The 20,724-nt window shown below is 25.3% G+C and overlaps 1 protein-coding gene across 17 annotated transcripts in view; it reads left to right on the top strand.

The window, feature by feature from the left end:
- Positions 1-20,724, top strand: part of LOC145242419 (P2X purinoceptor 4-like) — a 691,075-nt gene that overhangs the window by 377,420 nt on the left and 292,931 nt on the right. For all 17 annotated transcript variants that reach the window (XR_013862728.1, XM_080105461.1, XM_080105465.1 and 14 more), the window contains one exon: positions 8,989-9,085. Coding sequence is in view for 16 of the 17 variants with exons in the window: in XM_080105461.1 (XP_079961587.1) it covers positions 8,989-9,085 (97 nt within the window). In the remaining variant the exon portion in view is untranslated. The remainder of the gene's footprint in view (positions 1-8,988; positions 9,086-20,724) is intronic.

The raw sequence follows: 20,724 nt of genomic DNA, 5'->3' as shown, positions 1-20,724 counted from the left end.
TTCAATTTTCTTTAATTTAAAACATCTTTTAAAGGTTATTTTTGCCGACTAATTTCAATTTTCTTTTCATTTGTTTTCATTTTTTTTAATTTAAAACATCTTTTAAAGGTTATTTTTGCCGACTAATTCCAATTTTCTTTCATTTGTTTTCATTTTTTTAATTTAAAACATATTTTAAAGGTTATTTTTGCTGACTAATTTCAATTTTCTTTCAATTTTCTTTAATTTAAAACATCTTTTAAAGGTTCTTTTTGCCGACTAATTTCAATTTTCTTTCAATTTTCTTGAATTTAAAACATCTTTTAAAGGTTATTTTTGCCGACTAATTTCAATTTTCTTTCAATTTTCTTGAATTTAAAACATCTTTAAAAGGTTATTTTTGCTGATTAATTTCAATTTTCTTTCAATTTTCTTTAATTTAAAACATCTTTAAAAGGTTATTTTTGCCGACTAATTTCAATTTTCCTAAAATTTTCTTTAATTTAAAACATCTTTTAAAGGTTATTTTTGCCGACTAATTTCAATTTTCTTTCAATTTTCTTGAATTTAAAACATCTTTAAAGGGTTATTTTTGCCGACTAATTTCAATTTTCTTTAATTTAACACATCTTTTAAAAGTTACTTTTGCTGATTAATTTCAATTTCATTTTAATTCTCTTTTCATTTTTTTAATTTAAAACATATCTTAAAAGTTACTTTTGCTGATTAATTTCAATTTTCTTTCAATTTTCTTTAATTTAAAACATCTTTTAAAGGTTATTTTTGCCGACTAATTTCAATTTTCTTTAATTTAAAACATATTTTAAAGGTTATTTTTGGCGACTAATTTCAATTTTCTTTCAATTTTCTTTAATTTAAAACATCTTTTACAGGTTATTTTTGCCGACTAATTCAAATTTTCTTTTCATTTGTTTTTATTTCTTTAATTTAAAACATCTTTTAAAGGTTATTTTTGCCGACTAATTCCAATTTTCTTTTCATTTGTTTTCATTTTTTAATTTAAAACATCTTTTAAAGGTTATTTTTCCCGACTAATTTCAATTGTCTTTCAATTTTCTTTAATTTACAACATATTTTAAAGGTTATTTTTGCTGACTAATTTCAATTTTCTTTACATTTTCTTTAATTTACAACATATTTTAAAGGTTATTTTTGCCGACTAATTTCAATTTTCTTTCAATTTTCTTTAATTTAAAAAATCTTTTAAAGGTTATTTTTGCCGACTAATTTCAATTTTCTTTAATTTAAAACATCTTTTAAAGGTTATTTTTGCCGACTAATTTCAATTTTCTTTAATTTAAAACATCTTTTAAAGGTTATTTTTGCCGACTAATTTCAATTTTCTTTCAATTTTCTTTAATTTAAAACATCTTTTAAAGGTTATTTTTGCCGACTAATTTCAATTTTCTTTTCATTTGTTTTCATTTTTTGTAATTTAAAACATCTTTTAAAGGTTATTTTTGCCGACTAATTCCAATTTTCTTTCATTTGTTTTCATTTTTTTAATTTAAAACATATTTTAAAGGTTATTTTTGCTGACTAATTTCAATTTTCTTTCAATTTTCTTTAATTTAAAACATCTTTTAAAGGTTATTTTTGCCGACTAATTTCAATTTTCTTTTCATTTGTTTTCATTTTTTTTAATTTAAAACATCTTTTAAAGGTTATTTTTGCCGACTAATTCCAATTTTCTTTCATTTGTTTGGATTTTTTGTAATTTAAAACATCTTTTAAAGGTTATTTTTGCTGACTAATTTCAATTTTCTTTCAATTTTCTTTCATTTAAAACATCTTTTAAAGGTTATTTTTGCCGACTATTTTCAATTTTCTTTCAATTTTCTTTAATTTAAAACATCTTTTAAAGGTTATTTTTACCGACTAATTTCAATTTTCTTTCATTTGTTTTCATTTTTTTTTTTTTAAACATATGTTAAAGGTTATTTTTGCTGATTAATTTCAATTTTCTTTCAATTTTCTTTAATTTAAAACATCTTTTAAAGGTTATTTTTGCCGACTAATTTCAATTTTCTTTCAATTTTCTTTAATTTAAAACATCTTTTAAAGGTTATTTTTGCCGACTAATTTCAATTTTCTTTCATTTGTTATCATTTTTTTTAATTTAAAACATATTTTAAAGGTTATTTTTGCCGACTAATTTCAATTTTCTTTCAATTTTCTTTAATTTAAAACATCTTTTAAAGGTTATTTTTGCCGACTAATTTCAATTTTCTTTTCATTTGTTTTCATTTTTTTTAATTTAAAACATCTTTTAAAGGTTATTTTTGCCGACTAATTCCAATTTTCTTTCATTTGTTTTCATTTTTTTAATTTAAAACATATTTTAAAGGTTATTTTTGCTGACTAATTTCAATTTTCTTTCAATTTTCTTTAATTTAAAACATCTTTTAAAGGTTATTTTTGCCGACTAATTTCAATTTTCTTTCAATTTTCTTGAATTTAAAACATCTTTAAAAGGTTATTTTTGCCGACTAATTTCAATTTTCTTTAATTTAAAACATCTTTTAAAAGTTACTTTTGCTGATTAATTTCAATTTCATTTTAATTCTCTTTTCATTTTTTAATTTAAAACATATCTTAAAAGTTACTTTTGCCGACTAATTTCAATTTTCTTTCAATTTTCTTTAATTTAAAACATCTTTTAAAGGTTATTTTTGCCGACTAATTTCAATTTTCTTTTCATTTGTTTTCATTTTTTTTAATTTAAAACATCTTTTAAAGGTTATTTTTGCCGACTAATTCCAATTTTCTTTCATTTGTTTTCATTTTTTTAATTTAAAACATATTTTAAAGGTTATTTTTGCTGACTAATTTCAATTTTCTTTCAATTTTCTTTAATTTAAAACATCTTTTAAAGGTTATTTTTGCCGACTAATTTCAATTTTCTTTCAATTTTCTTGAATTTAAAACATCTTTAAAAGGTTATTTTTGCCGACTAATTTCAATTTTCTTTAATTTAAAACATCTTTTAAAAGTTACTTTTGCTGATTAATTTCAATTTCATTTTAATTCTCTTTTCATTTTTTAATTTAAAACATATCTTAAAAGTTACTTTTGCTGATTAATTTCAATTTTCTTTCAATTTTCTTTAATTTAAAACATCTTTTAAAGGTTATTTTGCCGACTAATTTCAATTTTCTTTCAATTTTCTTTAATTTAAAACATCTTTAAAAGGTTAATTTTTCCGATTAATTTCAATTTTCTTTCAATTTTCTTTAATTTAAAACATATTTTTAAGGTTATTTTTGGCGACTAATTTCAATTTTCTTTCAATTTTCTTTAATTTAAAACATCATTTAAAGGTTATTTTTGCCGACTAATTTCAATTTTCTTTCAATTTTCTTTAATTTACAACATCTTTTAAAAGTTACTTTTGCTGACTAATTTCAATTTCATTTAAATTCTCTTTTCATTTTTTAATTTAAAACATATTTTAAAAGTTACTTTTGCTGATTAATTTCAATTTTCTTTCAATTTTCTTTAATTTAAAACATCTTTTAAAGGTTATTTTTGCCGACTAATTTCAATTTTCTTTTAATTTTCTTTAATTTAAAACATCTTTTAAAGGTTATTTTTGCCGACTAATTTCAATTTTCTTTCAATTTTCTTTAATTTAAAACATCTTTAAAAAGTTACTTTTTCTGACTAATTTCAATTTTATTTTAATTCTCTTTTCATTTTTTAATTTAAAACATATTTTAAAAGTTACTTTTGCTGATTAATTTCAATTTTCTTTCAATTTTCTTTAATTAAAAACATCTTTTAAAGGTTATTTTTGCCGACTAATTTCAATTTTCTTTCAATTTTCTTTAATTTAAAACATCTTTAAAAGGTTATTTTTGCCGACTAATTTCAATTTTCTTTCAATTTTCTTTAATTTAAAACAACTTTTAAAGGTTATTTTTGCCGACTAATTCCAATTTTCTTTTCATTTGTTTTCATTTCTTTAATTTAAAACATCTTTTAAAGGTTATTTTTGCCGACTAATTTCAATTTTCTTTCAATTTGCTTTAATTTAAAACATCTTTTAAAAGTTACTATTGCTGACTAATTTCAATTTCATTTTAATTCTCTTTTCATTTTTTAATTTAAAACATATTTTAAAAGTTACTTTTGCTGATTAATTTCAATTTTCTTTCAATTTTCTTTAATTTAAAACATCTTTTAAAGGTTATTTTTGCCGACTAATTCAAATTTTCTTTTCATTTGTTTTCATTTCTTTAATTTAAAACATCTTTTAAAGGTTATTTTTGCCGACTAATTTCAATTTTCTTTCAATTTTCTTGAATTTAAAACATCTGTAAAAGGTTATTTTTGCCGACTAATTTCAATTTTCTTTCAATTTTCTTTAATTTAAAACATCTTTTTAAAGTTACTTTTGCTGAGTAATTTCAATTTCATTTTAATTCTCTTTTCATTTTTTAATTCAAAACATATTTTAAAAGTTACTTTTGCTGATTAATTTCAATTTTCTTTCAATTTTCTTTAATTTAAAACATCTTTTAAAGGTTATTTTTGCCGACTAATTTCAATTTTCTTTCAATTTTCTTTAATTTAAAACATCTTTTAAAGGTTATTTTTGCCGACTAATTTCAATTTTCTTTAATTTAAAACATCTTTTAAAGGTTATTTTTGCCGACTAATTCAAATTTTCTTTTCATTTGTTTTCATTTCTTTAATTTAAAACATCTTTTAAAGGTTATTTTTGCCGACTAATTCAAATTTTCTTTTCATTTGTTTTCATTTCTTTAATTTAAAACATCTTTTAAAGGTTATTTTTGCCGACTAATTCCAATTTTCTTTTCATTTGTTTTCATTTTTTTAATTTAAAATATCTTTTAAAGGTTATTTTTGCTGACTAATTTCAATTTTCTTTCAATTTTCTTTAATTTAAAACATCTTTTAAAGGTTATTTTTGCCGACTAATTCCAATTTTCTTTTCATTTGTTTTCATTTCTTTAATTTAAAACATCTTTTAAAGGTTATTTTTGCCGACTAATTCCAATTTTCTTTTCATTTGTTTTCATTTTTTTAATTTAAAACATATTTTAAAGGTTATTTTTGCCGACTAATTTCAATTTTCTTTCAATTTTCTTTAATTTAAAACATCTTTTAAAGGTTATTTTTGCCGACTAATTTCAATTTTCTTTCAATTTTATTTAATTTAAAACATCTTTTAAAGGTTATTTTTGCCGAGTAATTTCAATTTTCTTTCAATTTTCTTTAATTTAAAACATCTTTTAAAGGTTATTTTTGCCGACTAATTCAAATTTTCTTTTCATTTGTTTTCATTTCTTTAATTTAAAACATCTTTTAAAGGTTATTTTTGCCGACTAATTCCAATTTTCTTTTCATTTGTTTTCATTTTTTTAATTTAAAACATATTTTACAGGTTATTTTTGCCGACTAATTTCAATTTTCTTTCAATTTTCTTTAATTTAAAATATCTTTTAAAGGTTATTTTTGCCGACTAATTCCAATTTTCTTTTCATTTGTTTGCATTTCTTTAATTTAAAACATCTTTTAAAGGTTATTTTTTCCGACTAATTTCAATTTTCTTTCAATTTTCTTTAATTTAAAATATCTTTTAAAGGTTATTTTTGCCGACTAATTCCAATTTTCTTTTCATTTGTTTTCATTTCTTTAATTTAAAACATCTTTTAAAGGTTATTTTTGCTGACTAATTTCAATTTTCTTTCAATGTTCTTTAATTTAAAACATCTTTTAAAGGTTATTTTTGCCGACTAATTCCAATTTTCTTTTCATTTGTTTTCATTTCTTGAATTTAAAACATCTTTTAAAGGTTATTTTTGCCGACTAATTTCAATTTTCTTTCAATTTTCTTTAATTTAAAATATCTTTTAAAGGTTATTTTTGCTGACTAATTCAAATTTTCTTTTCATTTGTTTTCATTTCTTTAATTTAAAACATCTTTTAAAGGTTATTTTTGCCGACTAATTTCAATTTTCTTTCAATTTTCTTTAATTTAAAATATCTTTTAAAGGTTATTTTTGCTGACTAATGCAAATTTTCTTTTCATTTGTTTTCATTTCTTTAATTTAAAACATCTTTTAAAGGTTATTTTTGCCGACTAATTTCAATTTTCTTTCAATTTTCTTTAATTTAAAATATCTTTTAAAGGTTATTTTTTTAAAGTGCCGACTAATTTCAATTTTCTTTAATTTAAAACATCTTTTAAAGGTTATTTTTGCCGACTAATTCAAATTTTCTTTTCATTTGTTTTCATTTCTTTAATTCAAAACATCTTTTAAAGGTTATTTTTGCCGACTAATTCAAATTTTCTTTTCATTTGTTTTCATTTCTTTAATTTAAAACATCTTTTAAAGGTTATTTTTGCCGACTAATTCAAATTTTCTTTTCATTTCTTTTCATTTTTTTAATTTAAAATATCTTTCAAGTTTATTTTTGCGGACTAATTTCAATTGTCTTCATTTTTTTAATTTAAAACATCTTTTAAAGGTTATTTTTGATGACTAATTTCAAGTTTTTTTCATTTTTTTCCCCATTTTTTAAAATTTAAAACATCTTTTAAAGGTTATTTTTGTTGACTAATTTCAATTTCATTTTAATTCTCTTTTCATTTTTTAATTTAAAACATATTTTAAAAGTTACTTTTGCTGATTAATTTCGATTTTCTTTCAATTTTCTTTAATTTAAAACATCTTTTAATGGTTATTTTTGCTGACTAATTTCAATTTTCTTTTAATTCTCTTTTCATTTTTTAATTTAAAACATCTTTTAAAAGTTACTCTTGCTGACTAATTTCAATTTCATTTTAATTCTCTTTTCATTTTGTAATTTAAAACATATTTTAAAAGTTACTTTTGCTGACTAATTTCAATTTCATTTTAATTCTCTTTTCATTTTTTAATTTAAAACATATTTTAAAAGTTACTTTTGCTGATTAATTTCAATTTCATTTTAATTCTCTTTTCATTATTTAATTTAAAACATATTTTGAAAGTTACTTTTGCTGACTAATTTCAATTTCATTTTAATTCTCTTTTCATTTTTTAATTTAAAACATCTTTTAAAAGTGACTTTTGCTGACTAATTTCAATTTCATTTTAATTCTCTTTTCATTTTGTAATTTAAAACATATTTTAAAAGTTACTTTTGTTGAGTAATTTCAATTTCATTTTAATTCTGTTTTCATTTTTTAATTTAAAACATATTTTAAAAGTTACTTTTGCTGACTAATTTCAATTTCATTTTAATTCTCTTTTCATTTTTTAATTTAAAACATCTTTTAAAGGTTATTTTGCTGACTAATTTCAAGTTTTTTTCATTTTTTTTCCCCATTTTTTAAAATTTAAAACATCTTTTAAAGGTTATTTTTGCTGACTAATTTCAATTTTCTTTTCATTTGTTTTCATTTTTTTAATTTAAAACATCTTTTAAAAATTACTTTTGCTGACTAATTTCAATTTACTTTTCATTTTTTTTTTTTTTTTAATATTTTAAACATCTTTTAAAGGTTATTTTTGCAGTTGTATTAGATGTATACAAACGTTGGGTCTCTTATCCTATGAAAGTGTATTAAAACAAAAATAAGATTTTGTTCAACCAATCAATCCATTGTATGTTATCAGTCCGTCAAATTTGCTTCTGTTAGGCTGCCATCATGTGGTTTTCAAATTTGTTAGGCTGCCATCATGTGGTTTTCAAATTTGTTAGGCTGCCATCATGTGGTTTTCAAATTTGTTAGGCTGCCATCATGTGGTTTTCAAATTTGTTAGGCTGCCATCATGTGGTTTTCAAATTTGTTAGGCTGCCATCATGTGGTTTTCAAATTTGTTAGGCTGCCATCATGTGGTTTTCAAATTTGTTAGGCTGTCATCATGTGGTTTTCAAATTTGTTAGGCTGCCATCATGTGGTTTTCAAATTTGTTAGGCTGCCATCATGTGGTTTTCAAATTTGTTAGGCTGCCATCATGTGGTTTTCAAACACCAATTTTTTTTTTCTGTACAGGTTTTCCTTCTTATCAATTTGGAATTACCTTTTTTATTTCTGAATTTTTGAAATGAAGTTTGATAATCATCAAAAATTCAGAATTAGATTATTTTGATTGGTGACTATTCTTGTTTTTGTTGTTAAATTCAGAATTGCATATAGGTTGCCATGCACATAGGTTGCCATGCTCGATATGAATACAGATTTCTAAATATTGATGCTTGGATGAAAGCACTAAATTGGAAAAAATATCAGCTGGAATAAAAGAAATCTTGGAGATGTTAGCAAAAATAAATGGTAGCATAATTGATCTTCAGTCAGTTAGAAATCAGCTCTATAACAGATACATCCTAAGATGGAGTACTGTCAGGAAGTATTTTCTTTGCCTTGACTCAGTACAAAATTAACTTCACAATTGGGAGGTGATCTCTTCTGTTCTTTACAGCTTTTTTCAAAGAAAAGACGTTGGTAGTCTTTCTCTATTTTATTATTTCCATGGAATATGCTTGACTGAAATTGAATTTTTGGTTCTGTTTTGTAAAGTTTCCACAGCAACAAGTTCTCGTCGTAGCATCATTGTCTAAAAAGAAACAAAATTTCCATAAACACAGTTTCTTTCCCAGAACTTCCCATCTGTGGAACATGTTCCTTCAAGATTGCTTCCCTAATGGCTAGATCATAGGCATCTTCAAATACAACAGTAATAAACATTAGAAACCATCATAAAATTTTATCACATTCAATAAATCCTCTCATCATTCAAGTATCAATCTGTCAATAACTCTTATCCTCAGTTGGCTTTTAGGCTTGATAAGTGATGATTCATCAGTAAAAAAAGATAGAAAAAGAGCTTGAGCGTTGAAAAAAAATTTTTTTTAATGCAAACATTTTTAATGAAATGATTGTAAACTTATCTCCATTTGTCATATGATGAAAACATTGCATTGTACACTAATAATATACACAGTCTCATTTAAACATTTTTTTTTATCCAGGTGTAAGGACGGGAAAATGTGTTAATTCTTCTCAACCAGCAGTTATGGTCTGTGAGATATATTCTTGGTGTCCTTTAGAGGATGACAGGCTTGTTAGGTGAGTATATATTTGTAATGTAGCTGGGATGTTTTTTACTCTCCATAGTGCATTCAGTTTGTTGCCAAACTCAGCTGGTTGAATTTCTGTAATCTGTGGTGAAGATAACTGAATTTTCCATCCTTTTCTCTCACCTGATAGCTACAATTATGTACAAAAACAAAATGCCAACAACCTTGTTTCTCAATGGCTTATCTCTCTTGATATTTTATTCCTTCATTTTTAGCATTGTAAGGTTGCATATAAGCTTTTCCCTATCCCACCCTACAAAAACAGAACTTCAGGTACTGCAATTGAACACAATCAGCTTCCTTATCTGCCAAAGAGAAACATGTCAAATTGAACTTCCTCCTATGATTCTACTTTCTGTACATGTTTATCTCTTTTTCTCTTTCTTCTAATGGAATTTTCCATTCTCTTATGTAATTTTAAATGTATGTGGAAATTTTCCAACTTAAGCCTATTTTTGCACCCTGACATCTAAATATTAGTACATAATTATTTTGTTTTGATTTTCAGTTTCATATCTATGTTTATAAAGTTGGGCTGTTTGCTGTCTAATTCACTTATAATCTAGAAGAACTGCACTCTTCTAATTCTAATAATATACTGAACATGTCAATGTGATTGACATACTCTGATTATTTTACAAATGTTTTTACTATTAACAGAATATACGTCCTGAAATAGTATTTTGCTATGTCTCTTTACATAAAGTTAAGTGTGTGAATTATTGAATGAATGCATATATGTTCATATACTTCTATGTACAAGATTTATTCTTAAATTAATTAACTATTTAACTATCTTATCCAACTATCTGGTTGCCCAGATATTTTTTGCTGGCCAGAATGCTCCTCTTTTTGAGGTACTGGTTTGACCTTCTCCACTTTCCTGACATTGTGTTACATCTTCCTGTGATGGGGCAGAAGTAAATTATATTGATTAACTGATCATTATGAATTTTGAAACACAGCTGTTAGACTTAAGGAGTTGTGAAATGTAAGTTTGATTTAGCTTTATGTGAAATGTGTAGATAGGGGATGAAAGCTTTTCAAAGAAAGTCAGATTATATGAAATTTTGACAATAAGTATTAGACATCATGCTATCAATTTCTTTTAAGTATTTTAAAGGATTTTTTTGGTGGAGGCATAATATGGGGACAACCTTCCTTTTGCAAATTCAAATATATCAGATTTGCATTAAATCTGATTCATTGAAACCTTAAATTTTAGACATTTTCAAAAATCGAAGTCATCTAACAGATGTGGATCCAAATTTGTATAAAGACAGTTTAGAAATGTTGATTTTACTTATTTTAAGAGGGCATAAATGTGGTGCAAAACTGTTCTGTTCAGAGAATTCATTTTAATCGCAAAAACACTCAAAATATTTGACATTTAAAAAAGGAACAAAAAGTGAAACAATATCGAGAAAGTACACTTAGTTTAAACTAAAACGAGAATAAAAACTAATAATTTGTTATAAAAATATACCAAGATTCTAACAATGTTGAAGTATTCACACCCAAAATTTGACATTTAAAAAAAATAATAAAGCTTCTTTTTACATAATGATGCATCCGTTTTATTTATTGATTTATTTTATAATCATACTATCTGATTAGAAGTTTGACACCATTTTGTTTTGACTCCTATTGAGAATAGACACCCCCCATAATCAACTTTATACATGCTAGAAAAAATGTAAATCGTTGGTTCATTTTAATTAATAACTCGGGTTAAATTGTTAGAATAAGGAAAACATGAGGTCGTCAAACCAGTTAAATATTAAAAAATGTATAAAGACTAAATAGGCCAAATTCAAAATTAGCATCATTCTGCTCATTAATCTATATATATAAAAATGTAACTCTTGGTTCGTTCGCAATTAATAGTCTAAAAAAACACTGGACGGATGGCTTCCACGTTTTGGTATAATATGTTTACTATATCCATGTGTGTTTTTATATATTTCTTTTTAATTATAACATTATACTTAATTTTTCTATGATAAATAGGTTGTTTTCTTTGTATCGATAGGCCATTTTTTTTTTATTTAGGGACAATTATTTATTACCGCTTCCTGTCACGTGACCAGTGTTTCTAATTTAGCGGTTTTCCTGCTAGATCTGGAGATTTCGTTTGCAATCTAGCGGGAAATTCTAGAAAATCTGGAGGTATTTCGCACCCACACACCCGCAATTTTAGATTAAAAAATAAAGAAAAGCGCTTGAAAATACTTTAAAACATAAAATAAACTCATTCATGTAAGTAAAAAAAAAGTAGCATTTATTGCCTTTGGTAACAATTATTTATTGATTATTTGTTTTGTTTTTCACCTTTTTTTTCGGCTAACCATTCTTAAATCTCGCTATGAAATCGATTTTTCCAAGTACATTTTAGGTGGGGGTGGGCATTCCAACCTTCGAAGTTTAGTTTAAAATACGAAATTTAGAAGTATTTAGTCGAAAATTGTAAAAAGCAAGAAACAACAGCAAAAAAAAAGAAAGAAAAAAAATTATACCAATACAGTAGAATTTAATTATCTACCAACCTAAATACTTTTAACATGCTAAAACAAAGTTTTTTTGATTTTTTATTTTTCTAATTTCAAAATATGTTGCACCATTATTGTGATGTTTAATTTGTAGTATATTTCAATTTAACTTTTATTATAAAAAGTTTGAGTTTATGATTTGTTTCCTGCAAAAAAAAAAAAAAAAAAATACCCTCTCTGAAAAAACAGGTAAAACTAGCTGATAAAATACGGAAGCTAACCGCTTCAATATAATTCCATAAACATATAGTGAGAAAACACGGGACATTTTATATATTGAATATACTATATTTATAATTTTTTTATGGTAGGAAATTAAAATATGGTATTTGGGGGGGGGAATTAGCGATTTTTGAAAATTTCAGATGATAAAAGTTAAAAATCTAGCGATTTTCTGGACATTTCTTTCTCCTGATCTTGCGAGTTTTTTAAATCTCAGTTGCCAACACTGCATCACTAAAAAAACACTACAGGCTTAATGTAAACAGAATGTGTTTACAATATCGGTAAATTTTCAATGGGTTTAATCACATGATTATTGATAAATTAACCACACGTGGTCGCTTTCCTATTAAATATTCATAAAAAAATGTTAGGTACAGACAAAATGAATGCCGACGCTCAAAGTGTATAAACATTTTGACCCCTCCCTTTACTTAAAAATTCACCAAAAATCAGAAAATTAACCTATTTTAATAAAAATTGCAGTATTTATCAAATAATGATCGCAGAATATAATGAACTAATTATTTTTACTTAACTCTTAGTGAAAATGTTTTATTTTGTTTAAACAAAAAATACCTTTACTAAAGTTATGGTTTTCAGTAGTAAATAAAAAAACGCAAGAATTTATTTTTGCTTTTTTTATATAAATAAAGCATCGTAATTTGTAACAATAAAAAAATCATTTTTATAGTAACATTACGAAAAAAGCCCCTAAAGTCCGTATTAATGAATTCGATATAACTCGAAGAAAAATGAATTTTCGCATACTATTCAGGAAATTAAAGATTCAATTACATTCCTATTTCAGTCACCTAAATTATTTAGGGTGAAATGAGTTTAGGAATTTATAGCCAAACCTAAATATTTTTTTTTTTTTGCTTAAAAAAAAATAGCATTAATACAGTAAGTTAGGTAAAATTTGCATAGAATGCTCTGCTTTACGGTTATTGTAAAAATGGCATGGAAATTCGAATTTCGTTCCCTTTTAAATTCGGTACATTTTTACATTACGTCCAACTCATTCACATTTGACACATCATCTTTTATAGCTTTTCGGGTATGCTGGCAAGGTTAGAGGTGTCTATTCCGAAAGCAGTTCTTAACATGGGTAGATTGGTAGGTGTGTTAGAAATTTTGTGAAAAATAGTGAATAATTCCACCCCGTTTTTCCAAGCTTATAACTCCTCGAAAAATGTAACTCAAGCCCTAATTTTTTTTCAATTAAGAGAGCAAGGACCAAGGTTTCATTAAAAAAAAACAAAAAAAAACAAACGAACGTGTTTTAAAAAAAAAAAAAAAGGTTTTAAACTTCGGACTTTACAGGTAAATTTCTAAAAAACACTACTTTTTTGTTTTAAATTTGAATATATTATTTATTGACCTTTTCTCTTCAATTTGTGATATATAACACTTTGGGGAGTAAATTATTTACTTTTTAATAGACATTTCAAAATGGGAGGCATGAATTATTCGACCTCCTGTCTTTCCAAGCTTATAACTCCTCGAAAAATGTAATTCAAGCCCTAATTTTTTTTCAATTAAGACAGCAAGGACCAAGGTTTCATAAAAAAAACAAAAGAAAAAACAAACAATGTGGTTTTAAAAAAAAGGTTTTAAACTTCGAACTTTATAGGTAAATTTCTAAAAAACACTACTTTTTTTGTTTTAAATTTGAATATATTACTTATTGACCTTTTCTCTTCAATTTGTGATATATAAAACTTTGGTGAGTAAATTAATTATTTACTTTTTAATAGACACTTGAAAATGGGGGGGGCGTGAATTAACAAAAAAAGGTTTGTCTAAAATATTATATTCGGTTTATTGGAAAGGGCATAAAATTTCACATTGACCCTGAAAATATCGTAAAAATAGAGTCAATAGAAAAATTTTGATAGATTTTTAAAGTTTAAAAATTGAAAAATATTGAGTTCGTAAAATTCATTAGTTTTTTAAAAAATAAAAAAAAATATTTCTATTACTTTTAAAACAACTTTATTAGTTTATTTTGGAAGTATAATCCATAAAGAAAATAAACAACCCACTTTTAAAAGAGAAATTATGAGATTTTTATATTTTATTCGCAGTTTCGTGATAAGGGTGTCAAAAATTCTGATATATCTACTAGATTGGAGTGTTTATTCGTTGTAAACGTACCCTACAACCTATAAATGTCGATATTTCCAATGTGAATGGTAATCTGGACTTATGTAACAATAACAAAAAGATATACCAAACTGACTTTTTCGTTTAAAAATGGAATTATTTCCCTTTCGTTATTAACTTTTTTTTTTTTTTTTTTAATAAATATTTTGTGTTTTGTATACATAAAGTACAATTGTTGAATGTTACTGTTTTGATTATATTCGTTTGAGGGGGGCACAATTAAAAAATTAAGAAAGATTAAAAGGAAGCGAAATTTAAGTTTCCGTTCCATTTTTACAACAACCGTAAAACAGCACATACTCAGCAAGTTTTATCGTAATTTATAAGCAATGTGTTGAAACACTAAATCAACATGTTATTTATTTTTTTGCATAATTAATGATGGAAGTATTTTTCTGTTTATTTTCTGAACGTCTATTAAATAAACAAAAATAATTTGTACATTCTCTTGAAAAAAAGAATCAAATTTTTCTCTACTTTCACATAACTATTTACAGTGTTCTGTTCTTTTTATAATAAAAATTCCGTTTTCAAAGAGAAACGTTTACTGACAAATTTCTTAAAAAAAAAAAAAAAGTGCAAGTTTTCCTGAAAAAACAACTTTCACCTAACAATTTATGGTAAAAAATTAATCTTTTTTTTGGGGGGGGAAAAAATAACAACTTTTATTGATTAAAAAAATTGCAAAAAATAATAAAAGTAAATAAACAAACAAAATGCAATTTTTCTTGACGAATGTGTTCCATTTTTACAAACTGAACCACAGCAACGCGTGGCCGGGTACAGCTATATATATATATATATATATATATATATATATATATATATATATATTGCTCTATTTTTATATACCTTTTTGGCTAGGATCGTCTTGAAATTATCTCATCATAATATTTAATAAGACAATAATTCATTTGAATGTAGATTCTGTGATTTAACTCATTATATATATATATATATATATATATATATATATATATATATATATATAAAGGGGGTTAGAGCAATTTTCTATAGAGCAGAGTGTATTTTAATGTTATTGTAAAAATACTAATTTCATTAAAATACAGGAAAAAAATAATGCTCGTTGTAAAGCCGATGTATCAAAGCTCAATAGGCAAATATCCTAGAGTTACTTTTATATTTAGTAAGGTGATTGATAATTTATAATTACAAAATTAAAATAAAAAATCTGTTTCATAAGAAGGAGAACAACAAAGCCAATAAATTGTACAATCGTTTCGAAAACAATGTTTTTTATTGTGACAGACATTGAGTTAAGGACAATAATTTCAGCATATAGTCTTTTTTTTGAAAACAAAGTCTCCTCATCAGCAAAATATCAGGTGTTTTTTTTTTTTTTAATAAAAGACACCATAAATAAACCTAGCATTTAAGTAGTGGAGATGAATCTGGAAAATATTAAAATATAATGATGTAGATAAGTAAATGGTTAATAATATACGTTAGAATAAAATTACATAGCTGTGTTTAGAGGAAACGTTAGGATAAAATTACAAAGCTGGGTTTAGATTATGTATAATATAATAATAAGATGCTATTTAGAGAATTTAAACAAATATAAGTATGTATATATATATATATATATATATATATATATATATATATATATATATATATATATATATATATATATATTTTACCATAAAATGGTTAATCCTTAAAAAAGCGTAATAATCCTCCAAGCAATTCATTTAGATGTTGTCTGTAGCTTACACATGCTCTAACTGCTTAATTTCAAATTGAATCGCCAAAAGGGTAGTTCTTAACAGTTAGCTTATTTCATCATCACTTAATTTAGGTTTAAATAAAAATATAAATATCCAAAATGAGGGAGATAATCTTGTTTTGTCTTGTAATATGGTCAAAGGGGGATAATTTGTCCTTACGCTGTTTTTTTCTTATAGTATAAGATAATTTTATTGAGTAAATTTAGTAATATTATAATTGTTTTATTTATTTTATTTATTTATTTTATTTACTTATTTGTTGGAATTAGTAAAATTAGTAACCTACAAGGGTTAAATTTGAATAGAGATTTAACTAAGATACAGAATAATGGTAAGTTAGTTAATAGTAATGATGATCCGCATCTTATTAGTAAATATATTCTATTACAAAATCTAGAATATATTATTAATAAGAAAGGTTTTTATGAGCTATGGTGGTTTATATTTCTTAAATTTAAACCAGTATTTATGAATGCATGACGATAGTAGTTCCCCCCTTGAATTTAATAGGGTGGTTTTGTTTTTGGTATCGTCATATTGCAAAATCTTGAGGGTTTCAAATCTGCAAAGAGTACAGGATCTGTTTCCCGGGGTTTACGGTTTATATGATCCTACTATTTCCCATTTTAGATTGAATGAAATATTCTTATCATTGAGTTGCCAAATATGTTTAGATAGATTTGGTTCTTGGGGGAGGGGTTTTAAAAAAAAGTGCTTATGAGTTGAAATTCTATGTTTGATAAGACCAGATGTGGAGCCGAGGTAGATTGCGTTTTGTATAATGTATTTATTGTCATGTAGATTAGGGGCGGCATTGGTCTGAATTGTGCTGGATTGTATTTGATTGTTAGATTAGTTGTTTAATCGTGTGGTCGAGCTATGGTTGTCATTAACATCATTTAAATTTGTGGTTTGTGATACCGTGCAGCTATAAACTACATTTTTTATTTTGCATGTACCTTGTAGAGGGCATCTATTTTTTCTTCTGCAGTTACAGCCTGCTATATTTTCTGTATCCGTGTTTTGTATCTTATTGATTTTATTATTGTTCAAACTAATCTTTTGATGTATGTTTGGAATAGTTGAGTATGATACTTTAATCGTGCTCTTATTGAAGATTTTATTGTATCTATGAGGGGCTTTAAAGTTTTTATCTAATATTTTAAAGAATTCCTTGATTATGTTTGTCTTCAGATTTTTGGAGTAAGGAGGGTTGAACCATAGGATGTCCCTATGCCTGTTTTTACGCTTACGGATTTTGGTTTGTTGTTTATTTGTGTTGGAGGCTAATACTTGTGGTTCGATTTTGATTTGTTTTGCATTTTGGTCATTTTTTGTTATTCGTCTGCGGGATGACATGGCCATATCATATGGTGTTATGCTTTTTGTATGTTTATTTTCAATGTAGTTTTTGTATCATTTTTATTTAGGAATTGGATTTGTGATTTGTATCCTGAGTTTTTAAGGGCTTCATTGTAGTATTTCTGATTTTGTTTAGAAGATAGTCTAGAAATTCTTAGAGAGACATTAGGGACTATTGATTTCAATATTGATTTAGGGTGGTTTGATTTGTTATGGACGTATAGCACAGATTGGTTAGGTTTATGGTAGATATCAAAAGTAGAGTTTTTAAGATCTAAGGTTATGCCTAAGAAATTAATTATTTTTCTATTGGGGTTGATTTTTATAGTAAGAATATAATTTTTAAATAATTTATGTAAGGATTTAGTTGTTTTTTAATAATTTATATTTGTAATTTTATTCTAACGTTTACTCTAAACACAGCTATGTAATTTTATTCTAACTTTTATTATTAACCAATATTACTTTACTTATCTACATCATTAATTAACTATTTACCCTTATATTTTAATATTTTCCAGATTCATCTGCACTACTTAAATGCTAGGTTTATTTATGGTGTCTTTTATTTAAAAAACAAAACACCCAATATTTTGCTGATGAGGAGACTTTGTTTTCAAAAAAAAAAAACTATATGCTGAAATTATTGTCCTTGACTCAATGTCTGTCACAATAAAAAACATTGTTTTCGAAATGATTGTACAATTTATTGGCTTTGTTGCGCTCCTTCTTATGAAACGGATTTTTCATTTTTAATTTTAATTTTGAATTATAAATTATCAATCACCTTACTAAATATAATATATATATAATAAACAAAGCACCTACTTCCTCTGAAGACCAACATCACCCAGAAATCTTAACAAATGAACCCCCTATCAACTCTCATAGAGAAAAGAAAATCGAAAGAATTGCTGCCAAATTTTACGGATTAAAAACCATTGCCCACCCCAAATACAACCCTTACCTTGAGGAGTTTGAGAATTCCATGTTAAATTTAGTCAAAAAAATTAAATTTAAGAAACAAAAACACCATTATAATCCGGTTACTCGAAAAATAAATAATTTTGCCGAAAAAGTTAAAAAGAATAAACATATATTCATCCCTTCTGATCAGACAAAAAATTATTATAAACTTGACTATCCTACATATAAAAGACTTTTGCATAAAGAACTTAATAAATCTTATAAAATAGTCCCTCCTAAGACTTTAGATTCTATTAATTCTGAGGCTAAACATTTACTGACTTCTATGAATATTCCTAACTTCACTGAAATAATTTCTCCGGGTACTCTTAGATTCACCCTCAAGGATCATAAACCTAATTTCTATGACAACCCCTCCATCAGATTGATCTGCCCATCTAAATCTGACTTAGGTGCTCTAAGATAGATAGAATCATCCCTTCTATTAAAGAAAAAGTAAGTTTTCCTCTTTGGCTAAATTCAGATTCCATAATAATTGGTTTGTCTCCCTTAAAAATAAACACCTCCTTAACTTCATAACCTTTGGCATCCAAAATTATTATCAATCAATTTCTCCGATCCTTTTAAATAAGGCTCTAATCTTTGCTAAAAGAAATTCTGACTTAACTAATTTAGAAATGAAATCAATTCTCCTAACAAGAAAGTCTCATACAATTTAACAATAAGTTTTGGACTAGAAAGGATACCCCTGATAATTTTGACATCTTGATGGGTGCTTCTGACTCTGCAGAAGTTACTGATTTACTGGGACTCGTTTAACTGAAAGAACTTAAATACCACTTTAAACATATCCAAGGGAGCCTTTATAGAGATGATGCCCTTTTTACTACAACAGCCAGGCCAAGAGAGTACAACAAAACAATTAAAAAATTACATAACTTCTTTAATAACTTTGGCCTTTCTATAATTATTGAACCAAACAGAAAAACTTCAAATTTTCTAGATGTTACACTTAATCTTAACACCGAAACTCATAGACCCTATCATAAATTCAACCTTACGCTTTTATACGCCCATAAATCTTCTAACCACCCCAACTCAATTATAAAATCTATAGTACCATCCGTCTCTAGAAGAATTTCTGCTCTTTCTGCTGATAAAAAACTTTTAATCAAAATGCTACTTTCTTCAATAATGCCTTAAGGAACTCAGGACACAGGGAAAAGATTAAATACAACCATTATGCTCCTCCTGCTGGCCGCCTTAAATCTGTAATCACACACAATATGAGTTGCAAGAAACCAGTTCAAATAACAAGATCTGCCGCTATCAATAACAATGAACCAGTCCACATATATAATGCAAACCAAAATACTAATTGTAATACCTCTAACCCACCTAGTTGCATCAGAAGAAAGAAAAATATTTGGTTTAATCCTCCATTTAGTGTAAATGTCAAAACTAATATACCTAAGGAATTCTTCAACATAGTACAAAACTCTTTCAAATACCCACACAGATATAATTCTATTTTCTATAAAGACTCAATCAGGATTTCTTATTCAACAATGCCTAATTTAGCACAAAGAATCTTAACATCTAATAACAAAAAAATTAAATTAGCCCAAAAAATCTCTTTCCCAATTAAACCCAAAACTAACTGTAATTGTAATAACAAAAATCTTTGCCCAATCAATAATGATTGCATCCATAAAGATGTTATATATTCTTGCACAATTACTGAGCTCCCACGCAATCCTCCCATAACAGGCACTAATATTTCATCTTCAAGTTATCCGTCTTCCCATCCTCCATCTGATATATCCAATATACCACTCGAGTAGTCCCTCCGTCTACAATCATACAACTAGCAATAATAATAATGAGAATAATAATATTTCTTCTAACAGCCATCCTAAGACTAACAACACTCATTATTCCCTCCAAAACAGTCATCGTACTATCATTGTCCCACCCTTTGTTGAACACAATGAACAAAATTCAAACTAATACAAATCAGCAAATTAATATTAATATAGACCTCGAGCTTTTAATAAAGTACATACATATATTGGTGCTACTTCAACATTAATTAAGTAAAGAATATCAAACCATATTTCTACTTTTAACAACCATAATTCTAATAATAACAACCAAGGAACTTCTCTAACCACTTTAACTTAACTCTAATAATATCCCCTTCTCAATCAAATGGACTACCATAAAAAAGTTAAGTCTTATACTCCAGGCTCTAAGTCATGTCGCCTCTGCACAACCGAAGCTATAACTATAATTACTTCCCCTCAAAGTAACAATATAATAAATTCTAAAAACGAACTGATCTCTTTCTGTAAACATAAGTAATGTAAAATTTAATTAGGGTAATTTTGAAATTACATGGCTATTACTTTAACCTTTCAGATATATATAATTTTTCTTTAACATTATCGTTTTTTTCTACATACTTTCTTAATACTTTATTACTTAATAATCCTTTATTTTAATTCTTTATTTCTTCTTGGCAGGTTTTTTTTTATCTGCAATTTATCTTTAAATATTCCTATCTCTCAAATATATCAATCTACACATTCATGTCCTATATGTATATTTACTTATATTTTAGTATTTGCATTTACTTACATACTTAC

This window comes from Euprymna scolopes, chromosome 21 (assembly GCF_053919585.1).
Source record: "Euprymna scolopes isolate OS-2025 chromosome 21, ASM5391958v1, whole genome shotgun sequence".
Classification (NCBI taxonomy): Eukaryota; Metazoa; Mollusca; class Cephalopoda; order Sepiida; family Sepiolidae; genus Euprymna; species Euprymna scolopes.
This window is presented reverse-complemented; position numbering and strand designations above follow the sequence as displayed.